Source organism: Pongo pygmaeus, chromosome 20, assembly GCF_028885625.2.
Source record: "Pongo pygmaeus isolate AG05252 chromosome 20, NHGRI_mPonPyg2-v2.0_pri, whole genome shotgun sequence".
In the NCBI taxonomy this organism is placed as follows: domain Eukaryota; kingdom Metazoa; phylum Chordata; class Mammalia; order Primates; family Hominidae; genus Pongo; species Pongo pygmaeus.
Window position 1 is genome coordinate 60,654,462 of NC_072393.2, and position 26,831 is coordinate 60,681,292.

The 26,831-nt window shown below is 47.6% G+C and overlaps 1 protein-coding gene across 3 annotated transcripts; it reads right to left on the reverse strand.

Annotated features, from left to right (window-relative positions):
- Positions 1-2,254: 2,254 nt before the first annotated feature.
- LILRA4 (leukocyte immunoglobulin like receptor A4) lies at positions 2,255-25,225 on the reverse strand. Of its 3 annotated transcripts, XM_054466441.2 has the most exons (8): positions 25,192-25,225; positions 24,998-25,033; positions 24,529-24,813; positions 24,069-24,368; positions 23,533-23,829; positions 22,973-23,275; positions 19,921-19,971; positions 19,578-19,771 (listed from the first exon to the last, which is right to left on the reverse strand). In XM_054466441.2, the coding sequence occupies exons 1-8, from the start codon at positions 25,223-25,225 to the stop codon at positions 19,578-19,580; spliced, it is 1,500 nt and encodes a 499-aa protein (XP_054322416.1). The 3 variants fall into 3 exon arrangements, with proteins under 3 accessions (XP_054322417.1, XP_054322416.1, XP_054322418.1); XM_054466442.1 differs by lacking the exons at positions 19,578-19,771; positions 19,921-19,971 and adding an exon at positions 2,255-2,472 and having other exon boundaries at positions 24,511-24,813; XM_054466443.2 differs by lacking the exon at positions 19,921-19,971 and having other exon boundaries at positions 24,511-24,813.
- Between the last annotated feature and the right edge of the window lie 1,606 nt (positions 25,226-26,831).

A 26,831-nucleotide genomic window follows, 5' to 3' on the forward strand; every position in this document is an offset into this window, starting at 1 on the left:
ATCATCCATGAAACACATAATCATCAGATTCTCGAAGGTCAAAATGAAACAGAAAAATGTTAAAGGCAGCTAGAGAGAAGGGGCAGATCACCTACAAAGGGAAACCTATTAGACTAACAGCAGATCATTCAGCAGAAACCCTACAAGCCAGAAGAGATTGGAAGCCTATATTCAGCATTCTGAAATTCCAACCAAGAATTTCATATCTGGCCAAACTAAGCTTCACAATCATGGGAGAAATAAGAGCCTTATCACACAAACAAATGCTGAGGAAATTTGCTATTAGACCTGCCTTACAAGAGCTCCTGAAAGAAGCACTAAATATGGAAAGGAAAGACCATTACCAGCCAACACAAAACACACTTAAGTACACAAACCAGTGACACTATAAGCAATTACACAATCATGTTGGCATAATAAACAGCTAATGACACAGAGACAGGATCAAATGCACATTATAACAATACTAACCTCAAATGTAAATGGGCTAAATGCTCCAATTAAAAGGCACAGAATGGCAAGGTGGATAAAGCAGCAAGACCCATTGGTATGCCGTCTTCAAGAGACCCATCTCACATGCAATGACATCCATAGGCTCAAAATAAAGAGATGGAGAAAAATCTACCAAGTAAATAGAAAACAGAAAGAAGCAGGCATTGCAATTCTAATTTCAGGCAAAACAGAGTTTGAACCAACAAAGATCAAAAAAGGCAAAGAAGGGCATTATATAATGGTAAAGGATTCAATTCAAGAAGAAGACCTAACTATTCTAAATATATATGCACCCAATACAGGGGGACCCAGATTTATAAAGCAAGTTCTTGGAGACTTACAAAGAGACTTAGACTCATACACAATAACAATGTGAGACTTCAACACCCCAATGAAAGTATTAGATGGAGCATTGAGGCAGAAAATTAACAAAGATATTCAGGACCTGAACTCAACACTGGACCAAATGGATCTGATCGATACTTACAGAACTCTTCACCCAAAAAACAAGAAAATATACATTCCTATCATCTGTGCGTGGCCCATACTCTAAAACTGACCACACAAGCAGACATAAAACAATCCTCAGTGAATACAAAAGAACCAAAATCATAACAACTACTTGTATAGACCACAGCACAATACAAATAAAATTCAAAACGAAGATAATCACTCACTCAAAAAACATATGATTACATAGAAATTAAACAACCTGCTCTTGAATGACTTTTGGGTAAATAATGAAATGAAAGCAGAAAAAAGAAGTTATCTGAGACTAATGAAAACCAAGTTACAATCTACCAGAATCTCTGGGACACAGCTAAGACAGTGTTAAGATAGAAATTTATAACAGCAGACACTCACATCGAAGAGTTAGAAAGATCTCAAATTAACAACCTAACATCACAACTAAAAGAACTAGAGAAGAATCAGCCTGGTGTGGTGGCTCACACCTGTAATTCCAGCACTTTGGGAGGCTGAGGCGGGTGGATCACAAGGTCAGGAGATCGAGACCATCTTGGCTAACATGGTGAAACCCTGTCTCTACTGAAAACACAAAAAATTAGCCGGGCATGGTGGCGGGCGCCTGTAGTCCCAGCTACTCGGGAGGCTGAGGCAGGAGAATGGCGTGAACCTGGGAGGCGGAGCTTGCAGTGAGCTGAGATCACACCACTGCACTCCAGCCTGGGAGACAGCAATTGGCATGCAATTTAGAAATACAGTGAAATTTCAACTTTCTTGTGAGTTATGTACATTTTATTAGTAAATTAGAGGGATCAATTGAAAATAATTGGAATTAAGAAATTCTGTAGTAAGTTGGTATAAAATAAAATAAATGTACTCAAACCAATTACTGTATCATGTATACCTAGCTTTTATTTATAAGGAATCAAAGGCCTCATTTACAGATTATTCAAGTGATTGAATAATTGTTTAAACTGAAATAAATATATAAAATTCTTATAAATAAAATTTCAAGACACTTCTTAGGTTCATCAATAAACCTCAATTTTAAAATTTAGGAAAACTTAACATAAATAAGAAACTATTTCCTAAAGCAAATATATAAATGAAATCAAGTCCCAAATTAAAACGATAAGTTTATGTATTTATGTATTGCTTTAAATGTTTCAGAAGAACAGAGAGTAACAATAGACAGGTGTGCACAGAAAAGGCAGGGTAGAAATGAATGACACACAAGCCGCACTGTGAATAATTCCCTAACTCATCCAAGGAGCAGGTGCGCGGCCCCTCCTTACTCTCAGGGGTTCCCTGAGCACAGAGGCCTCCAGGTGAGCACAGGAGGAGCTGTGTGAGTGGCACCCACAGCTGGGATGCTTCTCTCTAAAGGAGCACGTCTGGGGTGGACTCCAGCCTCATCACAGTCAGATCCCACTGAGGCTGGAGCAGCCTGCTCTCTTGTCTTGAGATGGCCCAGGGACCCCGCAGGTGTGGGTGAGGGGCTCATACTCAGGGGCTCTTGGAAATGAGAAATGAGAGCTGCCAATAGACTGCCCATCTGTCCTCTCTCCAACTTGCCTGCCTCTCTTCCTCCTCCATCAGTCCCAGCATCTTCCCCACGTCCAAGTCAGGCTGGACCCCAAAGCCTCCTGATCCAGCCTGTTCTCCTTCCTCTACTCATCACACATCCTGCAGGACAGGGTAGGGGTCTGGGAGTCAAGCATAGCTGTGCTGGGTGTTGCTTTTAGTAGAAAATCTGCAACACTGTGTGATGTGTGAGAGAGGGGAGATTCTAAACAGTGAGGTTTTTACAAATCTTTGATTTCTCATAATACTGTGGCTTCATCTCACGAATCTCAGACCCCAACATTGATGGATACAATTACAATTACACGTACCTGCAGCTGCCTCTCCTGGCTTTCTAACCCTTGCAACACAGTTATTGGTAGGAGCCGACCAGGCCAAGGGAGGGCTGGAGATGGAACAGGTCTAGGATGAGCCACAACCCAGATGCCCCAGAAGGTCAGAAATGAAAGGGCTTTGGGGGTCACTTCCAGGCAGCTCCTTCTTATTCAGATGGGAAAGCCCAGGGTGGAAGGGGAAAAGGCTTTCTCAGAAGTTCTGAGGTAGGATGTGGGACTTTGGAGGCGGGGACTCAGACACCACACCAGATTGAAAACTAGCTAAAACAGGGTGGGGGGTGGAAGCAGCTCTTCTTAAGACACCCCCACCAGTGTGGCATCCCAGTTTACCTTTGCCATGGTAACCCCTGGAAGGTACCGCCCTTTTCCACAGCAATGACCCACTGACTCGAAGTTACTGCCCTTTTTCTAGGAATTTCTGCATACCTGACCTTTAATTTGCATATAATTAGAAGCAGGTACAAGTGTGGCTGCAGCTGTGTTTCTGAGCTGCTATTCTGGGTACACTGCCTGTGGGGCAGCCCTGCTACCCTAGGAGCAGTACCTCTGCTGCTGCTGTGCACGGCCATTTGACTAGAGGTTGGCGTAACCCTTAAGGGGTTATGTAACACCAGCTCACCCTTACATTTTTTTTTTTTTTTTTTTTGAGACGGAGTTTCACTCTGTCACCCAGGCTGAAGTGCAATGGCGCCATCTCGGCTTGCTGCAATCTCCGCCTCCGGGGTTCAAGCGATTCTCCTGCCTCAGCTCCTAAGGAGCTGGGATTACAGGCACCCACCACCACGCCCTGCTAATTTTTGTAGTCTTTAGTAGAGACGGGGTTTCACCGTGTTGGCCAGGTTGGTCTCGGACTCCTGACCTCAAGTGATCTGCCCGCCTCAGCCTCCCAAAGTGCTGGGATGACAGGTGTGAACCACTGCGACCGGCCTAAATTCTTTCTTAGGCAAAGCCAAGAACTCTTCTGGGCTATGCCCCGATTTGGGAGCTCACCATCCCCGCATCATCTAGTTACCAGGAAGGGGTGATGAGGACAGCGAGTGAGAGGCAGCGAGACTTTCCGCAGAGGCAGGGACAATTAGCAGAGAGGCGAGATAGCTAGACAGCAGAGATGGTGACAGTCAGTGATCAGCGGAGGGGTGGCAATGGGTGAAAGACATGGAGAGGTGGCACTGGGCTAGACAGCAAGAGGTTGCTGAGATAGTTGGAGAGACAGCAGGGCGGGGCAGTCTGTGATCAGGGCTCAAAGAGTGGTCACACTGAGGCTGTAATAATAAACAGCTGCTAATACTGCAGAGCTGTCATACTAACAAAAGGCTTTGCTTTTGGCGCCTTCATCTTTCCTTGGATAGTGGTGGAGCTCAGCGATGGGCAAGGAGGTGAGACCCCCGCTCCAACCGACAGGCCCATGGGTTACCAGTCCCTGCACTGGACCCCTGGGTGACAGCTGAGCCCACCCAAGCTGGGGGATCCTGCAGAGACCTTCACCTGGGCCCCAGGTGAAGATTTTCAATGTTATTTAGGCTTTTGGGGATGGGGGAGTGTCCCCTCTGCCTCCCCCATAATATCTGATGAGCTGTATGGGTAATGCGAGCACTAGACACCTAAACCTCACCAGAACGCAATGCATCCATGTAAGGAACCTGCGCATGTAGCACCTGAATCTAAAAAAATAGAGTAACATTAAAAACAGCAACAACAACAACAACAACAAAAAAGCCGGGTGAGGTGGCTCACGCCTGTAATCTCAGAACTTTGGGAGGCCGAAGTGGATGGATCACCTGAGGTCAGGAGTTTGAGACCAGCCTGGCCAACATGGTGAAATACCATCTCTACTGAAAATACAAAAACTTAGCTGGGCATGGTGGTGGGTGCCTGTAATCCCAGCTACTCATGAATTATCATGAAGAGAAAATGGGCCAGGTGTGGTGACTCGCACCTGTAATCCTAGCACTTTGGGAGGCCAAGGCGGGCAGATCACCTGCGGTCAGGAGTTCGAGACCAGCCTGGCCAACATGGTGAAACCCCATCTCTACTAAAAATATAAAAATCAGCCGGGCATGGTGGTGAGCACCTGTAATCCCAGCTACTGGGGAGTCTGAGGCAGGAGAATCACTTGAACCCAGGAGGTGAAGGTTGCAGTGAGCCAAGATGGTGCCACTGCATTCCAGCCTAGGCGACAGAGAGAAACTTCGTCTCAAAAAAAAAAAGAAGAGAAAAAATGGTCCACAATAAAATAACAAGTGGTTATTGTACCTGAATTTATCAGTAAAAAATTGAATTTTTTCTTTTATTGCCTAGAGTCCACCTTCTATCAATGTCACAAGCATGACACTCAGAACAGAGAGGAAAAGATTATATTTGAAGTCCTAATATAAATTTAATTTACCATATTGATGTATAAGTATTTTAGAGTTGCTTCATGAATTTTTTGCTAAAATCTAAAAAGAAAACCCACAAAAAAACCCTAAATGTAATGACGTTAATGCAGTTCCTGACATTGACTTTTAGCCCTTCTGCAAACTTTTGTTTCGTTGCTTTCCTGACCATATGACGCAATGAAATTTGAATTTGCTTTAATTTCTGCTTCCTCTTTCCCTATGTTTCAGTTCTGAAGGTATGAGCTTCTCTCATCTTTTTATTTTCTTTTCTTTTCTTTTACTTTGAGACGGAGTCTTGCTCTGTCACCCAGGCTGGAGTGCAACGACCTGACCTCAGCTCACTGCAACCTGTGCCTCCCATGTTCAAGTGAGTCTACTGTCTCAGCCTCCCGAGTAGCTGGGATGACAGGCATGAGCCACCACGCCCAGTTAATTTTTGTATTTTTAGTAGAGACAGGATTTCACCATGTTGATCAGGCTGGTCTCGAATTCCTCACCTCAGGTGATCCACCTGCTTTGGCCTCCCAAAGTGCTGGGATTACAGGTGTGAGCCACTGTGCCTGGCCAGGATATTTTTTTCTTTAGAGCACTTACTTCACTTTCTTTGAGTGAAGTTAGATGGGTTACAGCCATTGTGGTGTTACAAAGAACAATTCTGAGAGAAATATCGTTATTTGTTGGTAAAATAAAAGTGTCTTAAGTTAAAAGTTTCCTTTGACACCCAATAAAGAAATTAGTATTACTACATAATGCATTTATTTACAAGTCTTTTTTTGCATGTCCATTGTAAATTTAATATTTTAATTTACAATGAGTTTACAAATAATTTTTACAAATAAATGTTACAAATAAAGACAATTTACAATGAGTAAATGAGTTGGAATTAATTTACATGCTTATGGCTGCCTTTGATTAAACTTCTTCCAAAAACTCTGTCCAGATGTTGGTTTTATTATACTTAATTTGATTTTAATTTTATTTCATGTGAGATTACTTGAATACAAGTTGTTGCATAATTGCTACCAAGTGGAGTCTTTGCTGTGCATTTGGATACCCCAGAGTGGGAGGTTTGGGGATTCTGAATAGCCAGGGCAGCGTGTGGGTGGACCTTCACAGGCCCAATATGTGAGCCTTCAAACACTGGAGTGGGGTTATTAATTAAATAAAGGATGCAATGGTCTGGAGGCAATTTATAGCCCAGAGACCATACTTGGAGCATTTCTCTTCCTTATCTAGCACACAAAGTAGAACCGTGACACTCGGGCGTCACTGACAATGAACACAGAGGGGCTGAATGTCGGGAATCCTGCAGACGCCAGGAAAGAGGTACTTCTCAGCCATTGGCTTGGGTTCTGAATCTGGGTTACACACAATGATAAAATATCAGCTAGAGCATGAGAGGAGACAAACATGCTCACCAGGACGAGGATAGTGTGTGTGGCTCTGGTTTCATGAGACGTTCTGTGGGAGAGGTTGCAGCTGTGAACGTGTTGGACTCTCTGTTTGTGCCTATGAAGGATGAGGACCATGGAGCTGCTGGTGCAGATCATGGGGCAGACACATATACCATCTGTGCAGCAATAAATGACTGCAACTATTACATACAGCAATCTTCCTGGATAGGGTGAGGAGCAGTATCTATACATTTTTTCCACACGCATGTTTCTGCTCTTTATTGGGTCAGTTATATACTTTGCGGTATAAATATTTACAAGATTCAAGATCCACCAGAGGAAACAGCAGAAAACTATAAACTTTGGGGATCTAATTCGGAGTTCCATCTTCCCAGAGATACTGGGGTGAAGCTTCATGGCTTGGAAGCCACTGAGGAGGCAGGTGGTGCTGAGGGAAACCCCTCTGGCCACTCTGTGTAGGTAAAAGACAAGTTTACCTCCAGCCTCATCCAGGAAAGTTTTCAATCCAAAAGCCGACATTGTCTGAGGGATCCCTTTAGAGAAAAGAACCAGGTTGTTGGCTAAGACCAGCTGGCTGAGAATCAGGTCTCTGGGTCTCACTATTTGTGTGGGGACAAAAGTAAAGCTATAAAGTAAAGAAGTAGACAATTTCCAAGGATTCCAGCAGCAGTCTGAATGAGAAAGGTAATACCGCAATTTAAGTTAACAGAAAACAGTCCATCCATTTAGAGGAGATGTTGGAGTTTGATTCTATTTTCATCAGAGGAATCTGTAGACTGAAAAATACAATTGAGTGTTTTCACTGTACCCAGTTTCATGCGCGTCCATGTGAAGAGACCACTAAACAGGCTTTGTGTGAGTAATAAAGCTTTTAATCACCTGGGTGCAGGCGGGCTGAGTCCAAAAAGAGTCAGCGAAGGGAGATAGGGGTGGGGCCGTTTTATAGGATTTGGGTAGGTAAAGGAAAAAGGGGGGTTGTTCTCTGGCAGGCACAGTGGGGGTCACAAGGTGCTCAGTGGGGGAGCTTTTGAGCAAGGATGAGCCAGGAGAAGGGATTTCACAAGACAATGTCATCAGTTAAGGCAGGAACAGGCCATTTTCACTTCTTTTGTGGTGGAATGTCATCAGTTAAGGCAGGAACTGACCATCTGGATGTGTACGTGCAGGTCACAGGGGATATGATGGCTTAGCTTGGGCTCAGAGGCCTGACACCCAGAAAATGCCTTTTTCTCACAAAACTCATTATTCCAGGTGAATACAAACATTAAGAACAAACTTGTACAGTTACAAAGCTATTTATTCCAAAATTATGATTTGTAAAACCACGATGACTTGAACCCACTTAATTTCAATCAAAGAAAGACTCAATAAATTCCTGTGCCTCTCCACAGTGGAGCCCTGGGCAGCTGTGGGTGAGATGAATGAGTTATCTTGAAGGCTGACCTTCCAAGACACGTAGTTGTGTGGTTGGGGTGGCAGGGAGAAAAGAAAAAGAAAGATTCAGGACATCATCAACAGTTTATTTTACTCAAAACCAGAGAAAAATGGTATAGTGTTATGTCATTGTGTGTGTATTTTTTAATCTATTTTTAAAAATGAAAGATTAATCAAAACCTTTAAAAGTGGGTAGTTGAGAGAGAGAGAAAAAACAGTTCAGAGGAGACAGAATAAAGCTAGACTGACATCATTGCGTCTTGTTTCTTGTTTTGGTATAGAAATATAAACATATCTTTGGGAGGCTGAAGTGGGCGGATCACGAGACCAGGAGTTCAAGACCAGCCTGGCCAACATGGTGAAACCCCACCTCTACTAAAAATAAAAAAATTAGCTGGGCATGGTGGCACACTCCTGTAATCCCAGCTACTTGGGAGGCTGAGGCAGGAGAACTGCTTGAACCCGGGAGGTGGAGGTTGCAGTGAGCTGAGACTGCACCACTGCATTCCAGCCTGGGCGACGGAGCAAGACTCCATTTAAAAAAAAAAAAAAGAAATATATATTCTTGAATGTCTATACTATAAAATATTTTTAAATATAACTTACAGATCTAAAGATAATACCTTAAAAAAGGAAATAGAATTCAGTTCCTATCAAATTAGGGCATTACTAAACAAGGAGGAGTTATTTGTACTAGAATGTAAGCAAAATTATTTGACCATATATTTTATAATGAATATATTATTTATCAAATTATATAATAAATGTATACTTTTTAATCAAATTATATATTATGTAGTGACATATAGTTAATATTATATAATTTTGACTATATATAGTAGAACATAAATGAATACACCCTCAAAAAAATGTTTAATTCTTAAAATATGTATGGTCAAAAATTCTAAATTTCATCCTAGAGAAACAGCTGACTCCACATTTAGACAGAAAATATAGGAGATGAAGTCGGAACTTCTTATCATACAAGAAAGCAAAGACATCACCTCATACCATCAGATTCATGTTACCTGAACATAAAGTCTATCATGAAAAGTTCCCAAGGGTGAAATGTGGAATATTTATAGAATCAAATAATATAGGTAGTGTATTAAAACTAATGAATACGTTCAAAGCCTATCTGTTTACAACAGTTAAAAACAAAATTAAAAAACAAAAAACCCCTCAAATATGAGGAATGGTAAAGAACCAAATCCCCACATCAAAAACGTAGAAATGAAGGCAAGAAGCAAGATCTCTTTTGTTTATCTGAAGTGTTACACAGGAAACATTCTTTTCTGTAGAATGTTTCTACATAATAATAAGTATAGTAATAGCTATAGTAATGTTTTTGCCTAAGATAGCTGTAGAGTTTTTGCATAATAATAGTTAACCCTGCAAAGCTTGGATAACCTGTGCATTGAGTATACAAGAAATAAACATCAATGGCTGCCAAAACCCTTAGGCTGAAGGTTGATAGTGAATATAATAATGAGTGGATCCTGCTGATGGTACAGCCATCGGTACAGAGTGGCAATCTGGAGAATGCAAGACACAAGCAAATGAGCCATTGTCTCTCACTTCTGACATTTTCTAAGCATCTTTGTTACCATACCCTCAAATCTAGACCGTTACCTGGCTGGGTGTCTCTGTGTTTCTTGTATTTGTGAGTCAAACTCTCTAGCGAGTTTAGGAAAATATTCATGGACTATATCCTCAAATATATTTTCCAAGTTGCTTACTCTCTCTTCCCCTTTCAGGAATGCTGACGAGTCATACATTTGGTGTCTTTAGATAATATCATATTTCTCAGAGATTTTGTTCACTTTTAAAAATATTTTTTCCTTATATTTGACTGATTTGATTCGAACAAGTCTTCAAGCTTTGAAATTCTTTTCCTCAGTTTGGTCTATTCTGCTGTTATTGCTTCTCATCGTATTATGAAATTCGTGTCATGAATTTTTCAGCTCAAGAAGTTCAGTTTGGGTCTTTCTTAAAGTTTAATCGTTCATGTCATTAATCATTTTATTGGATTGCTTGGCTTCCTTGGATTGAGTTTCGACTTTGCTCTTGATTTGAATGACCTTTCTTGCCATCCAGATTCCAAATTCTATGTTTGTCATTTCAGACAATTCATACCGATTAAGAACAATTTCTGGGGAGCTCGTGGGCTGGTTTGGAGATAATAGGAGTTATTTCCCTGATTTTTTTCTCATCTGGGAGGGTTGCTATTCCTCTCATTGCAAGGGTAGAAACTGAGTATAGTCTGTTGGCTTTGTTTCTGGAAGTTTTCAGAGGACTAAGGCTCTGTACAGGGTCTTTGTTGATGAATTCTTGCTCTTGGTTTTCCAGGCGGTAGAATTTAGTAGTGATTTTTGGTGTTGTAGTGTGGCTGCGATCCAGTAGATGGCGCTTGAGAGCAACAGGCAATAGACAGGCTCCTACTCCACTGCGTGGTGCCTTTGCTTATCTTTGTTCTTGACCTTGATACTTTTGAAAAGGTCAGAGCAGTTTTTTTGTTTTTGTTTTTTGAGACAGGGTCTCACTTTGTCACCCAGGGTGGAGTGCAGTGGCACGATCTTGGATCACTGCAGCCTCAACCTTCCCAGGCTCAGGTAGGTGATCCTCCCACCTCAGCCCCCCAAGTAGCTGGGACTACAGGCGTGTGCTACTACACTCAACTAATTTTTGTATTGCTTGTCTGGAAAAAGGCTTCATTTCTCCTTCATGTATTAAACTTATTCCGGCATGATATAAAATTCATGATTGGTAGGGTTTTTTTCCTTTGACAGTTTTTTTTCTTTATCCTAATATCTTGTCTTCTAAGGTTTTCGCTGAGAAGTGCTGTTAATCTTATGAGGTTCCCTTTATAGGTGACTGGACACTTTCCTCTTGCTGATTTTAGGAGTTTTCCTTTACTTTGTCTTTAGGTAGTTGGTGGCTATATGTTATGTTGAGGTACTTCTTACAGTGTATTTACCTGGATTTCATTGGAACTCTTGTATGTGTACGTCTAAGTCTCTTGCTAGACTAGGGAAGTTTTCATCAGTTATTTCCTTTGTTTTTCTAATTTTTTTATTATTTTTTCTTCCTTGGGAATACTTATTATGCATAAATTTGCCTGTTTTATGTGGTACCATACATTTCAAATACTTTTTTCATATTTTTTGTTCGTTATTTATTTTTCTGACTGGGTTAATCCAAAAGTCTTGTCTTCAGGTTCTAAGATTGTCTCTTCTACATGGTCTAGTCTATTGTTAAAGATTTCAACTATATTTTGTAATTCCTTCAAAGAATTTTTTCCAGAATTTCTGTGTTTCTGGTTTTATTTTTAAGATCTCTATCGCCCTGATACATTTCTCATTCATATCCTGAATTAGTTTTCTAATTTCATTGTATAGGTTTCCAGCTTTCTCTTGTTTCCTATTAAACTTCTTTAAAGCCAGTATTTTGAATTTTTTATCTGGCATCTCAAAGACTTCTTTTTGGTAAGACCCATTGACAGATAAATACTGTATTCCTTTGGGGATGTCATAGCACCTTGTTTTTTCAAACTTCAAATATCATTATGCTGATTTCTTCACATTTGGTGTGACGGTCATTTCTTCTTACTTTTGAAATTACTTTCATTGGGATGACACTTTTTATTCTGTAAGGATGTAACCATGATGTATATTGAGTAGAGCTACTTGTCTTTGCTTCTGGGTGCATTCATTGGCATAAATTCTGCATGATCTCCTCGGTTATAAGTAGCCTTAGTGTGGTGGCTTTCTCAAATGCTTGTTGTAGTATCAATGTACTGAGACAGAGCAGGCAAGTGAACTTAAGGCCTCCTCCTTGGCAATCTGGTCTCAAGTAGGGGACAGGTCCCCACAGACAGAACTGAGAGGCAAGTGTGGCATGGGTTCCAGACACCAAACACTGGAGTTAGACACCTCTCCTTTGCAGAAAAGTTTAGCCTTTCCTCAAGCAGTTCTGCAAAGGAGAGGTGTAGCTGGGCTCGCGTGGGCAATGGTGGTGGCAGAGTTTGTGTGAAGCTTGTCTCTTCCCCAATCACTGTCACTTGTTTCAGGAGACGTTGTAATGTGCTATATGGTTTGACCTCCAGGCCAGTAGGTGGCACTTGCTGGTGAGAGCCAGTTGTAGTGCTGGCAGTGGGCTTTATGTTTGACCTTTGTTAACCGGAAGTATTCAGGTATCCTAAGTAATGGGTTGGGTTGTGGAAACCTCAGTGGTCTTGATCAGTGCTCTGCCTCCAAGGCAGGGAAATGAAGGTAGGTGTGGCTGGTCCAGGCAAGCCTGTACTCAGGCCCAGTGGTAGGCACCAGCTGTCCCCACAGGGGCTCCGTGTGCAGTTCTCAGTTCCCTGGAGAGACACTCAAGCACTGAGTAGAGCAATGACTATTATGCCAAAGTTACAGCAGAGTTCCCCAGAGGGGCACATTGGGTTCCAAGCCTAGAAAATGGCAGTGGGACTCACTTTAATCTAATGCTCCCAACCCAGCAGAGCTCCTCCCTGTGGCCCAATGCTGGAAGCAATTTCAGACAGTCAAATCACATGCGGTTTGACGTCAGACACTCAACTACCCCAGGCCACAGATCTTACCTCCTGGGTAAAATCCATGCCTCTCAGGCTAAAACTTTTCCCATGCGGTTCTGCAAAAGAGAGGTGTCCAACTCCAGTGCTTAGTGTCTGGAGCCCATGCCACACTTGCCTCTCAGTTCTGTCCATGGGGACCTGTCTTCTACTTGAGCCCAGATTGTCAATCTCTGGCCCAAGACTCTCCAAAGTAGTGACCCTCACCCATGCTTGATGTCAAGTTCTTTTTTTTTGAGACGGAGTCTCGCTCTGTCACCCAGGCTGGAGTGCAGTGGTGCAATCTCGGCTCACTGCAAGCTCTGCCTCCTGGGTTCGCGCCATTCTCCTGCCTCAGCCTCTCGAGTAGCTGGGACTACAGGCACCTGCCACTGCACCCGGCTAATTTTTTGTATTTTTAGTAGAGACGGGGTTTCACCGTGTTAGCCAGGATGGTCTTGATCTCCTGACCTCGTGATCCACCCGCCTTGGCCTCCCAAATTGCTGGGATTACAGGCGTGAGCCACCACGCCTGGCCAATGTCAAGTTCTTGCACTCTCCACTAAGGGTTAGGATCAGGAATGGCCTCTTTCTATCAGCATCCAGGTCTGGGAGCACGCATGGAGCACTTCCCTGGGCCCTTCCTTTTCGCAGTCCTCCCACTGTTCCCTAAGTCAGATCCAGCGCTTAGGTCGGTCAAAGAGCTCCCCAGTGGCCTGGATTGCCTGGCTCCCCACTGAGAATGGGTATCATGTGGTCTCATAATTTCCCTCTCAGGCGCTGGAAGTTCACTCATGGTTTTCTGCCAGGCCTTGCTGCATGAGCTGCTGCCTGCCTTCTTTTTAGCATATCTGAGATTTCCTTCACTTTCATATTGAACTCCTGTATTAGTCCGTTTTCAGGCTACTGATAAAGACATACCCGAGACTGGGTAATTTATAAGAAAAAGAGGTTTAATTGACTCACAGTTCCACATGGCTGCAGAGGCCTCACAATCATGGTGGAAGGTGAAAGCAACATCTCACATGGTGGCAGGTAAAGAGGAAATGAGAGAGCCAAGCAAAAGGGGAAACTCCTTATAAAATCATCAGATCTTGTGAGACTTATTCACGACCACAAGAACAGTATGGGAGAAACTGCCTCCATGATTCAGTTATCTCCCACCGGCTCCCACAGCACATGGGAATTATGGGAGCTACAATTGAAGATGAGATTTGGATGGGGACACAGCCAACCATATCACCTCCCACGTTCTTTCTTGGATGCAAGAATGCAGAATGAATCTCTACACACCATTTTGGTATTTTCACCACCTCGGAAAACATAACAATGTATTATATCCTTAAAAATCGTTATAAAAGTAGATTTTAAGGGTTCTTACCACACAAAAATTAGAAGTATGTAAAGTAATGTATATGTTAATTAGATTGATTTGCCCAACAGACAAGTATATATATTTCAAAACTACATACTTTACACAATAAGTATATACAATTTAGGAATTTTTCTTTTTTTTTTTTTTGATGGAGTCTCACTCTGTCGCCAAGCTGGAGTGCACTGGTGCGATCTTGGCTCACTGCAATCTCTTCCTCCCGGGTTCAAGCGATTCCCCTGCCTTAGCCTCCCAAGTAGCTGGGACTACAGGCACGCACCACCACGCCTGGCTAATTTTTTGTATTTTAGTAGAGACGGGGTTTCACCATGTTGGCCAGGATGGTCTCGATCTCCTGACCTTGTGATCCAAAGCTGTGTTGCGAACATGAAGTTCTAAACACATTTTCTTGTATGTTCACACATCTCATTCCAGCCTCAATGCTCATGGGGTAGGATCTCCTTACCTGAGACCACAAACCCTGGGAGTCCCTGGGGTGTGAAAACAGGTAGGGGGAGGTGCTCCATAAGACATAGCACCTGTAGGTCCTCCCAGAATTCATGGAGAATTCCACCTGTACTGCTGAGCTTGGTACTTTGATATTAGACACAAAGGTAGGGATCTGCTGCTCCCTTCTTGGAAATAAGAAAAGTGTCACTGATGTAGCAGGACCGTGTTCTTTCCTGAGGCCACCATGGAGCCCGGCTGTACCAACAGGGAATATCCCTCAGGCAGCTGTCCTAGAGAGAGGCAGGATGGGTGAGGGGCTGCCCCCACCTTGTTCTCAGCAGAGACCTTTCCAGGGCCTCTCTCTAGGACCCTCAGTCTCTCTGTCATTCACTGTTTCCTCTGAGTCTCTTCCTCTCCCTCCCATCCCCCTTGCCCCCTGCCTCTTTCCCTCTCTAAAGAACCTTATCCATTGACATGGTTTGGCTGTGTCCCCACCCAAATCTCATCTTGAATTGTAGCTCCCATAATTCCCACATGTTGTGGGAGGAACCTGGTGGGAGATAATTGAATCATGGAGAGGGGTGGGTGGTTTCCCCCATACTGTTCTCCTGGTAGTAAGTCTCACGAGATCTGATGGTTTTATAAGGGGAAACCCCTTTCACTTGGCTCTCATTTCTCTTGTCTGCCACCATGTAAGATGTGCCTTTTGCCTTCCACCATGATTGTGAGGCCTCCCCAGCCACATGGAACTGTGAGTCCATTAAACCTCTTTTTCTTTATAAATCACCCAGCCTTGGGGATGTCTTTATCAGCAGCATGAAAACAGACTACTATACTCATCATGCTGGTCATCACCACCTGCAGATCCCCAGCAGGCCCTGTGTAGAATCTGGGTCCCTGAGTGAACCTGCTGGACCCCTCACCTGCAATAGCATATCCAGGGGATCCAGGGGACCAAACAATCAGAAAAGACATTGTGGGCTGGGCGCAGCGACTCATGCCTGTAATCCCAGCACTTTGGGAGGCCGAGGGGGTGGATCACCTGAGGTCAGGAGTTCAAGACCAGGCTGGCTAACATGGCAAAACCCAGTCTCTACTAAAAATACTAAAAAAAAAAAAAAAAAAATTAGCCAGGCATGGTAGTGTATGCCTGTAATCCCAGGTACTTGGGAGGCTGAGGCAGGAGAATTACTTGAATCCGGGAGGTGGAGGTTGCAGTGAGCTGAGATCACACTCCAGCCTGGGCAACAAGAGCGAAACTCCATCTCAAAAAAAAAAAAAAAAAAAGAAAGAAAAGAAAAAGAAAAAAAAAGACGTTGCGTTTAGCACAGCATTTGTCCTGGCTCCCATAGGAGCCACTCCAAGGAAACGTCAGCCTGACAGAGCCCAGCCTGGGGCTGCCAGCCATGGTGCTGGGGTGGTCATGTCCCCTCTCCGCAGACAGGAAAAGTCTCTGGTAGCCAACATCAGAGCAACACTGGAATGTCAGACTCTCTCCAGAGATTAGGAGGGGCCCCTGTTTGATCCCGTGCAGGGAGTCCTAGACACACCTAGAGGGAAAAACAAGTCAGGACTTTGGGGTCTGGTTCCCCTCAAATACATCCCTTGCCCTCCTCTGGCCTGCAGATCTCACTGTCACTTACACTCTATGTCTCTGGCCCCAGAAGCCCTCGTTCCCCTCATTCCACCCTCACACTTGGGATTTGCCTGGGAGCAAGATCCACAGCAACCTGTCTGATGCTTCAAATAATGTTTGGGGTAAAGATGGGACTTCCTCACCTGAGAACAGGAGCTTCAGGGAGTCGCTGAGGTCCGACCACACCTGAAGGGTGTTCCGACTTCCTCACCTGAGAACAGGAGCTTCAGGGAGTCGCTGAGTTCTGACCACACCTGAAGGGTGTTCCGACTTCCTCACCTGAGAACAGGAGCTTCAGGGAGTCGCTGAGTTCCGACCACACCTGAAGGGTGTTCCTGTTATTGCCATGACATCTGAACATCCACCTGTGGCTGAGGGTCATGGGGCCCACAGGGAACAGCTTGGGACTCTCCACTAGGGTGTTGCTGAGAGTCTAGGGTGCAGGAGAGACAGTTCTCCTTCTTCAGTCAGAATGAATCTGTCCAATTGCAGCCGTGAGCCACACTGGAGGGTCCTCTCCTAAAGTCACAACAGGCTCAGGGGGGCTGAGAAGGTAGATTTGCTGTAGAATCCTAGGAGAGAAGGAGGCAGTGTGATCACTGAGGCTCAAACCTCCCACCTTATCCCTTAGGGCTGGGCTGTGAGGGAGAGACACCCCTGAGAGCAGACCCCTTTCCTGAGGGCAGAGCCTGGGGCTGGGACCCCAAGGTGTCCTCCCACCTGTCACCACCAGCTCCAGGGAGTCAGTGAGCTCTGACAAGCCATTGGGGCTGAAATAGTGACAGTAATGTCATCCTACATATTCATTAGTCATGGATGTGATGGGGGAACTCAGCCTTGTCTCCAGGCTGCAGTGGGCTCTGTCTGTCCCAGGGCACTGGGCTTCCCTCTTTTTTTTTTTTAGATGGAGTCTTCCTCTGTCACCAGGCTGGAGTGCACTGGCACAATCTCAGCTCATTGCAACTTCCGCCTCCCGGGTTCAAGTGATTCTCCCGCCTCAGCCTCCCAAGTAGCTGGGACTACAGGTGCACACCACCACACCCAGCTATTTTTTGTATTTTTAGTAGAGATGGGGTTTCACCATGTTGGCCAGGATGGTCTCGATCTCTTGACCTCATGATCCGCCCGCCTTGGCCTCTCAAAGTGCTGGGATTACAGGTGTGAGCCACCACGCCCAGCCCTGGGCTTCCCTCTATCCAGTCGGTATTCCTGGGTCTCCAGGTTTCCCTGACACCAGAGGGTCACAGGCCTCTCCTAGGTGATCACAGAGCCTGTCTCAACCCGTGGGGAGGGTTTGGGAAAGGGCCCTGAAATGGAACCAGAAGCTGGGTCCCAAGATCTCTTTCACTCCTGGTTCTCCAGCTTAGTCCAAAATCCCTCTCTGTTTTGTCACCCTCAGCCCAGAATGACTGTGCCTCCCAACCCTGAGATCCCAGGGGCTGGAGTAAGAGGGAGGCTCGTGGGGAACCTGGTAGCCCCTTCTCCCTCCATCACTGACTGAGGCAGAGAAGCACAAACATCGTGTTGCCTGCTCTAGGGGCTCCAGCTGTGGGAGAGGAGACCACAGGGCCCTCCAGGACAGAGAGACACACAGATGTGGTCACTCAGAGCCTGCTGCTACCCGTCCAGGTCCCCACAGCTGTGGACCCACAGGAAGGGAAACTGCTTTTCCCTGGGCCTGGCTCTGGTTTTCCCTGGGTGTAGGGGCTCAGGAGGACCCCAGGCTCTCTGAACACATGAGCCTCTGCTCCCCTCCCCTGCTCCAGGTCACTGTCTCTGCTGCAGGTGGGACAGGACAGGCCCCTATGGAATCGGGTCTGGGAGGCTTCCCTGGGAGGTCTCCTCTCCTAGGAGGTCACAGCTGGGAGTCAGAGCTGAAAGGAACTTTCCCACCCGGAGGCCTCTCACCTTTACACTTGGAGAAACTGAGGCCCAGGCAGGGGAAGGGCCTCTCCACGTCACCATCACCAGAGGAGCCTCAAACCGGTGACAGAACTCAGCCCTTCCTCCCCTGGACCCCGTCCACCTCCCACTCAAAGCCCCTCACTCAGCACTCTGGGGGCCTGACGCTGTGGGGTTGAGGAGCTGGTCCTCAGGGCCTGCTGGGTCAGGATGGGGAGGTGAGGGCTGGGGCTGCCCTGCTCCCCACGTCAGCCCAGTTGCTCCTCCCCCAGGCTGGGCCCCAACATCTCTCTCTGCCTCGACCCCCCGCCCCTCACCAGCCCAGCCTCAGAGCCCCGGGGAGCCTGTGGCCCCTCCTCTGGCTCTGCCTCAGCTCCCTGGAGGGAAACTCGTGCTTGGTCCTTGAGGGGAATGGGATCATCTGGGAGACTCAGGACTGCCCTGGGGGAGGCTGCCCTCCCTCCTAGCCCAGAGGCCTCAATGACTCACCAGGTGTGGAGGAGGAGCCTGTGGGTGGGGGGCTGGGGCCCCTGGAGGGTCCTGGGAATGAGCACAGAAAGGGAGTGAGGAATTGGAGCTATCCTGGAGTCCCCACCTCCACTCAAAGCTCTCCTCTCCATCTGCCCAGTGGCCTCTCCAAGACCATCCCTCTTCCCACCTAGCACCTTCTGGACTCCAGGTGAAGGAGAAGAGGGAGAACTCCTGTTGGCTTCTTCTCCTCTGAGGGGTGAATTCCTCTGTGGCTGAGCCTCCCTCAGAGCCCCCTTCACTCCATCTCTGCCCAGAGCTCTCCTGGGGGCAGGGCCTGAGCTGAGTCTTTGAGCTTAGAGAGGACAGGGTCAGGGCCTTTCACCCAAGACCACCAGCTCCAACTAGGGTGTGACAGCAGGTTGGGGGAGGTGCAGCCATGGGAGAATCTTGAAGCTGCCCATGAAGGGAGTGTTTATACCACAGTCATCAACAAATTCCACAAATAAATGCTTTTTAGAAAACTTTTTTGTGGTTCACGAAGCCAATCTATGGGCACAACAGCAGGCTTTCCCATCAAACACTTCTCTTTTGATTCCTAGTGACCGTATTTCTGAAGAAACTACAGACGAAGAGTGGCAGGTGATAAGGCATCACTTTGAACTTAAATTTTCCAAACACGAATCTGATTTTTGCCCATGGATTTAATTCTCAAAAGCAAATTCCATGTTATGAGCTGAAGAGATAGACCCAGTAATACACATTAGAAAATGCAGTAGTTAGAAATAAAGAAAGATGTATTACCTGAAAGTGGAGCAGAGCATGAGGTCACAGAGGGGCGGACCCAAACCCACCATAGGGGTGAAGCCTTACTTCATAGGGAAGAAAAACGAAGGGAGGGGCAGTCAAGGAGAGTTGACAATGAGGAGGAAAGCACCACAGTTTAAGGGAGGAAGCATCTTCTACAGACACCCAGACATCTTCCTGCACCTGACCCATGCTTCTTCCCCTTGATAATCTCAGCAGACACTTCCCCAACTGCTGCCCCAGTCTTCCAGAACTTTCTGAGATCATCAGATCTGTTCCCAGGGCTCCACCACTCTGAAGGGTGCATTGTCCTCTCTGCTGTTTGCCTCCTGGCTGCACCTTGGGGGGCTTCTCTGGCTGTGATGAGCCTCAAATAACAGAATCCCAAGGAACACCAGGACCAAGCCAGCCAAGCCCATGCGGATGAGATTCTCCACTGTGTAATCTTGTGGGTGTGAGGCTGGGGATGGTGTACAAAGAGGTCACAGAGGTCAGGGCAGATCACAATTACCCAGGACCCCTGGATGTCCACCCAGGGTACCCACCTCCCCTTGACAGGACCTGACCCTCTGTGCCCAGCCCCATAAGTGGGAGCATCTCCTCACGCACCAGTCTTGGAATCTGACTTCTTTTGTGCTGGATTGAGGGTCTCAGTTGCTCCTAAGAATCAAAGAATAAGGATGTTGGTGAGAAGCTGAAGAGCCTCTCCCCTGGGCAATGCATTCTTATATTCTTCCATCTCTCATGGAGTGACTTTATGTAGATCCTTAGTGAACACATTCTCTGCTCTTGCAGTCCTCCCCTGGTATGTCATTGGGTTTTTCAACCTCTCTGTGCTCTGGCAATTCAGATCTTGTGTCTGAGTTACTTTGGAACAAAGTTTACTTGATCCCAAGAGCTCTGCTCTAGCAGGGTTCCCCTGGTACCTCACTGGATTCCTCAGCCTCTCTGTGCTCTGGGAATTCAGATCTTGTGTCTGAGTCACTTTAGAACAAAGTTTACTTGAGCCCAAGAGCTCAGGATTGTGAGAAGAATGATCTCCCAACTAGAAAGAATTGAGCTCTTGTGTGCTGTCTTGGATGCGCAATCTTGTGCAACAAGAACACAACAACTAATTCCCCCAGAGATAGAAATTTCCATTTTTCAGTGGATGAGGACCCAGTGTCTGTGGATGAGGAGTTGGTCCTCAGCCACTCTTGGAAGTCAGGAGCACAAGGGCTGGAGGCTGCAATGGCCCCCACTGTGTGCTGCCTCAGACAGCTCCCCTGCAGTTTCATCATCCATTTAATGTCTTGTTAACTAATTCTTCATATAGGTAGGAACACCTACAATGTGATATACTTAAACATGAAAATGTATTTTTTTCTAAATGATAATGACTGAGTGGGACAGGAAAACATCATTTCTGCTTTTTTGAAGTATGAACCTAGATTGGAAGGTGAAAAGCGAATATTTAAAAACATACCTGAACTTAAAGTAAAATAAAAAATAAAGGCCAGGCGCAGTGGCTCACGCCTGTAATCCCAGCACTTTGGGAGGCTGAGGCGGGGCGGATCATGAGATCAGGAGATTGAGACCATCCTGGCTAACACAGTGAAACCCCATCTCTACTAAAAATACAAAAAAAAAAAAAAATTAGCCTGGCATGGTGGTGGGCTCCTGTAGTCCCAGCTACTTGGGAGGCTGAGGCAAGAGAACGGCGTGAACCCAGGAGGCGGAGCTTGCAGTGAGCTGAGATCGCACCACTGCACTACAGCCTGGGCGACAGAGTGAGACTCCATCTCAAAAAAAATAAAAATAATTAAAAAAAATAAAAAATAAAAACAAATAAATATTTAAAAATCTGAAGAAAAATATTAAGCATAGGAGTGAATACTTGAATGTATGTTTGTGTCTATATATGTACATAGCACATGTATTCGTGTAAAATATATGTGATTAGCATGCTTTGCATTTGTGTCTCTCTCAAATCTCCTGTTGGATTGTAATCCCCAATGTTGGAGGAGAGGCCCAGTGGGAGGTAATTGGCTTGTAGGAGCCGACTTCCCCCTGGCTGCTCTCATGATAGTGAGTTGTCACGAGATCTTGTTATTTAAAAGTGGGTAGCACCTCCCCCTTCTCTCTCTTCCTCCTATTCCAGCCATAGAAGAAGTTCCTGCTTTCCCTCCGCCTTCTGTCATGATTGTAAGTTTCCCGAGGCCTCCCCAGCCATGCTTCCCGTATGGCCTGCGGAACTGTGAGCCAATTAAACCTCTTTCCTTTCTAAATTATCCAGTCTCAGGTAGGTGTTTGTTTGTTTTTGGGACAGAGTCTTGCTCTGTCCCCCAGGCTGGAGTGCAGTGGTGCGATCTCAGCTCGCTGCAGCCTCTGCCTCCTGGGTTCCAGTGATTCTCCTGCCTCAGCCTCCGGGGTAGTTGGGATTACAGGCGCTCGCCACCACACCCAGCTAATTTTTGTATTTTTAGTAGAGACGGGGTTTCGCCATGTTGGCCAGGCTGGTCTTTAACTCCTGACCTCAGGTGATCCGCTCACCTCAGCCTCCCAAAGTGCGGGGATTACAGGCGTGAGCCATCGTGCCCGGCCTCAGGTAGTTCTTTATAGCAGTGTGAGAACAGATGAATACAATGATTATAGATACATATGTATATGTGGCTTTAGATATTTGTTTTAAAAATATATATGTAACTATATATATATTCATATTTGAGGTGAGAAAGATGGGCTTACAATTTGAAAATATAAACATGAAATTCCAATTTTTTATGGCTGATATAAACATCAGCCCCAGCATCTTCCCCTTGTCCACGTCCGGCCTGGACCCCCGGACCCCAAATCCTGCTCAGGTAGGGGAGGACAGACCTGGCTCCTCCACCCGTCATCGCTGCTCCCTCCTCTCCCTCCTTCCTGCCTGGTCCTAGGACACCTCCCTCCCCTCTGACCACCACAGAGGGGACACCTGCTCCATCCTTGGAGCCCCAGAACACCTGCTCCATCCTTGGAGCCCCAGGAAGCCACGTGGACCACGCCCTTATTGTCCACTCTCCCCTCTGCTCCTCTGGGGAACAGACCCCTTTCCTGAATATTGGAGATAAGGTTGAGACGAGTCTAGAATATTATACTGGGTCAGAGTAACTGCGCTTTCATCTCCCATGGGGTCAGGACTTAGAGGTTGGGGACACCTAGACGTTGATTCTGAGATGGAGACATCAGGAGGGGAGCAGGTGGGGCCTCCATCTTCCACCCTCAGTCTAATCTCATCTCCTCTAAGGCTCACCTCCACCTCCTTGCAGCCCTCTCCACTCTTTACCCTACTGAGACTTCAGGGGTGGGAGCCCAGGGTGGGAAGTCCTCATCTATTTCCACCCTCCCATGGGCTGGACCCTCCCCTGGGTGGGAGGTTCCCGTGTATTTCCACCTTCCCATGGGCTGGGCCCTCCCCTGTGGACCCTCCCCCTTCACTGTCCTGTTTTCTTAGTGTCCTGAACTCTCCTGGGGGCCGGGCCTGAGCTGAGAGAGGCTCAGGGCTCAGAGAGGCCAGGGCTGATGGAGGAAGAAGTGTGGGGACAAGTGAGACAGACGGATGGACACTCCCTTGGAAGCTCTCCTTTTTCATTTCCAAGAACCCCTTTGAGCTCAGAGAGGACAGGGTCAGGGGCCTCACCTGAGACCACGAGCTCCAGGGGCTCACTGGGGTGAGACAGCAGGTGGGGGTTGGAGCTGCGTGAGCCGTAGCACCTGTAGGTCCCCGCGTGGGCCGAGGTCACAGGACTCATGGGGAATTCAGCCTGGTACTGCTGAGCTCTGTAAGTGGATCTGAGACGCAGCGGGGCATCAGCTGCCCCCTCCTTGGTCAGCAGGAAAGTGAACATCGGGCCCCATGACTGACACAGCAGGGTCACCTTCTCTCCTGAGGTCACTGTGGGGCCCAGCTGCACCGAGAGGGAGGGTCTGTCAGAGATCTGTCCTAGAGACAAGAAGGATGGGTAAGGGGCTGCCCCACCTTGTTCTGAGCTGAGACTTCTCCACCAGGCCTCTCTCTGGGACCCTCAGTCTCTCTGTCTCTGTTTTCTCTGAGTCTTCCCTCCCCGCCCATCCCCTGTCTCTCTCTGTGTCTTTCTCCCTTAGGACCCTCACCCCTCATCCCGGCCATCACCACCTGGGCTCCCCCGGCAGGACCTGTGCAGAGCCTGGGTCCCTGACTGAACCCGCTGGGCTCCTCACCTGCGATCAGGATGTCCAGGGGGTCACTGGGGGCCGACCACTCGGAGGAGAGGTTGTGTGCACCGTAACATCTGTACTGGCCCCCGTGGGAGCCCCTCACAGGGCTCAGGGTGAAGCTGGCCTGGGAGAGCCCAGCCTGGGGCTGCTGGCCAGGGCGCTGGGGGAGGTCATCGCCCCCCTCCTTGTACAGAGCGTATCTGATGTAGCCAACATCAGAGCCACACTGGAGGGTCAGATTCTCTCCGGGGGTCACGACAGGGCCCTGCAGGGTCAGGAGGGAGGGCTTCCTAGACACGCCTGGAGGGAAAGACGAGTCGGGACTCGGAGCAGCTGGTTCCTCCCACGCCCCTTCCTTCTGTAGCCTTCCTCACTAGGGTTTCCAGCGTCCTTGTTCTTTTCTCATTCTGTATTTGTGTCCCCAGGGCCCCTGTCTTCCCCTCGTCTTTTCTTCTTGCGTGGGCTAGCCTGAGGGTAAGGCTCCCAACAGCTCACCCGGTGCCCTGACTTTGTATAAGGAAAGGCTACGGCTTCCTCACCTGACACCAGTAGCTGCAGGGGGTCACTGGGTTCTGACCACACGTACGGGGTGTTGTTTTCATAGCCGTAGCATCTGAATGTACCCCTGTTGCTGAAGGTCAGGGGGCCCATGGGGAACAGGGCCTGGAACTTTCCGTGGTTGTGTTGGTGTGAGTCCAGGGTCCAGGAGAGCCTGTGGTCTCCTTCCTCAATCAGAGTGAACCTGCCCAGTCCCAGCCGTGAGGCACACCGGAGGGTCACATTCACTCCTGAGGTCACCACAGGGCTCGGCAGGGCAGACAGGGTGGGTCTGCTGTAGGCTTTCCGGAGATAAAAAGGCAGCCGTGTTTAAATGGGGCTCACACCTCCCACCTTATCCCACAAGGCTGGGCTGTGAGAAGGGAGACCCCTGGAGAGCTGAGAGCTGAGCCCCTTCCCAAGGGCAGAGCCTGGGGCTGGGACCCCTGAGTGTCCTCTCACCTGTCACCACCAGCTCCAGGGGGTCGCTGGGCTCTGACCAGCCTGCAGGGCTCTGATAGTAACAGTGATATCGCCCTGCGTGTTCCCACATCATGGATGGGATGGAGAATTTGACCTTGTTTTCGGACTCCAGTGTTTTTAATATGTGCCTCGACATTGAGTTTCCCTCTTTATCTAGACGGTACTCCTGGGCCTCCAGGGTGCCCTGACACCAGATGGTCACAGGCTTACTCCAGGTGATCACGGGACCTGGCTCGGCCCACAGGAAGGGTTTGAGTAGGTTCTCTGGAAGGAAATCACAGGTTAGGTCCCAAGATGTCCTCAACCCTCAGATCCCAGCTCTCAGCCCCAGGACCCCCCTCATCCCCATCAGTCAGCCCAGAACTGCCGTCGTCACCCCCAGCCACCCAGGGGTGGCCCTTGTCCCCAGAGAGGAGGAGGGACCTAAGACAGCTGGGGACAGACTCACCTGCCTGCACCCGGGTCCTGGGGCCCAGGCTCAGCCCTGGAAGAGAGTTCCCCGTGAAAGATTTGCCCCCAAAGCCTGAGCAGGTCTTCTTCCTTTCCTTGAGCCCCTGGGGTGCCCTAATTGACCAGGGCCTGGCTATGGATTGGGGTCTCTCTCCTAGACTAGGGTCTCTCCTCCCCGTCTTAAGATCTCACCAAAGAAGAGCAGGGTTGTGAGAATGGGGGTCATGGCATCTCCTCCTCCTGGCCCTGGCTGTGCAGGCAGATGTGACCACAGTGCCCGTAGACACAGACAGACACATGGTGTGCGGGCACACGGAGGCTGGGTCCTCCCCATCACGAGGTCGTCCCATCAGCAGCCCCACAGAAAGAGGAACTACCCCTCCCCAGGACCCTGGCTCTCATTTCCCAGGGCTTGTCCTGGGGGTGAGCACCAGGCTCTCTGCTGATATTTCAGACACAAATGGGGATTCACAAGGGGGTCGTTAAGAAGGACATTTTCGGCCGGGCACTGTGGCTCACACCTGTCATCCCAGCACTTTGGGAGGCCAAGGTGGGTGGATCACTTGAGGTCAGGAGTTCGAGACCAGCCTGGCCAACATGGCAAAACCCCGTCTCTACTAAAAATACAAAAATGAGCTGGGCGTGGTGGCACATGCCTGTAATCTTAGCTACGCGGGAGGCTGAGGCAGGAGAATCACTTGAACTTGGGAGGCAGAGGTTGCAGTGAGCCAAGATCATGCCATTGCTCTCCAGCCTGGGCAACAAGAACAAAACTCCATCTCAAAAAAAAGAAGGACATTTCCACCTCTATGCGGCACAGAAAAGGAAGTCCGGGTTCCTCACAGACAGTGAGGAATCAGGACTCCAGGTGAAGGTGGGATGCTGTGGCTCCCCCCGGTTCTGTGTTTACACATGGGCACTGCCATCTCTCTGCTTCCTTGTGGGAGCCCATGAGGGGCAGAAAGAGGAACTGCCCCTCTCCAGGAGCCCGGCTCTCATTTTCCCAGGGCTTGTCCTGGGGGTGAACACCAGGCTCTCTGGAGATATTACAGACAGAAATGGGCTCTCCCCTCACTTTGGCTGCATCTATCTAATCTGTCCTCATCTCACCAAGGGCCAGGATGTAGCAGCAAACAGACCCGGTGCCTTCTTGATTCACCCCCTTCCAGGTGAGAGGGACTGACGGCTCCTCCTTCCCTCTCAGAGCCTCCCCATGGAGGAGGCTCCATCTCCCCTGTGTGTGTGGTATTGTCACACCTGGACATCTGTCCCACACATGAGTGGGAGGTCACATTGGACTCCGCCTTGCCAGCCACAACTTTGAGCAGATGCTAAGTTTGGAAGAGTTGATGCTCCTGGATAGGAGCAGCTGCAACCACCCCCTCCGGACAGGCCTGATTTCTGAGTTGTCTCTGGGAGAAATGTTCTTTATAAGATCACGTGCATGAGGGTAGATGGACAGCATGCAGTATATTTGAGAAGAGATAGCCAACTAGAAACTACACAGGCAGATGTTGCTGTCGTGAAAAATAGTAGGTAGAATTAACACACTTAAAAATCCATTCTATGGCCGGGCACGGTGACTCACGCCAGTAATCCCAGCACTTTGGGAGGCCCAGGCAGGCAGATCACCTGAGGTCAGGAGTTCAAGACCAGCCTGGCCAACCTGGTGAAACCGCATCTCTATACTAAAAATAACAAAAATTAGCCTATTTTTGAAACCCCTTAAACATTACCAGCCCATAAATGTCTGCTCTTTGGATTAGTCTTTGAATTCAGTATTAACATCTTTCCCGTTCCCTCGTTAATAGTAAGCTAAATAAAAACTTGTG

Excerpts from the sequence above, each read along its gene's own strand:
- LILRA4 (XM_054466441.2), bottom strand. The coding sequence starts at position 25,225 with ATGACCCCCATTCTCACAACCCTGCTCTTCTTTG. Across the intron at positions 25,034-25,191 it reads CACAACCCTGCTCTTCTTTG|GGCTGAGCCTGGGCCCCAGG; the intron begins GTGAGATCTTAA and ends ACTCTCTTCCAG. Across the intron at positions 19,972-22,972 it reads CCTGGAGCTCGTGGTCTCAG|GAGCAACTGAGACCCTCAAT; the intron begins GTGAGGCCCCTG and ends TTTGATTCTTAG.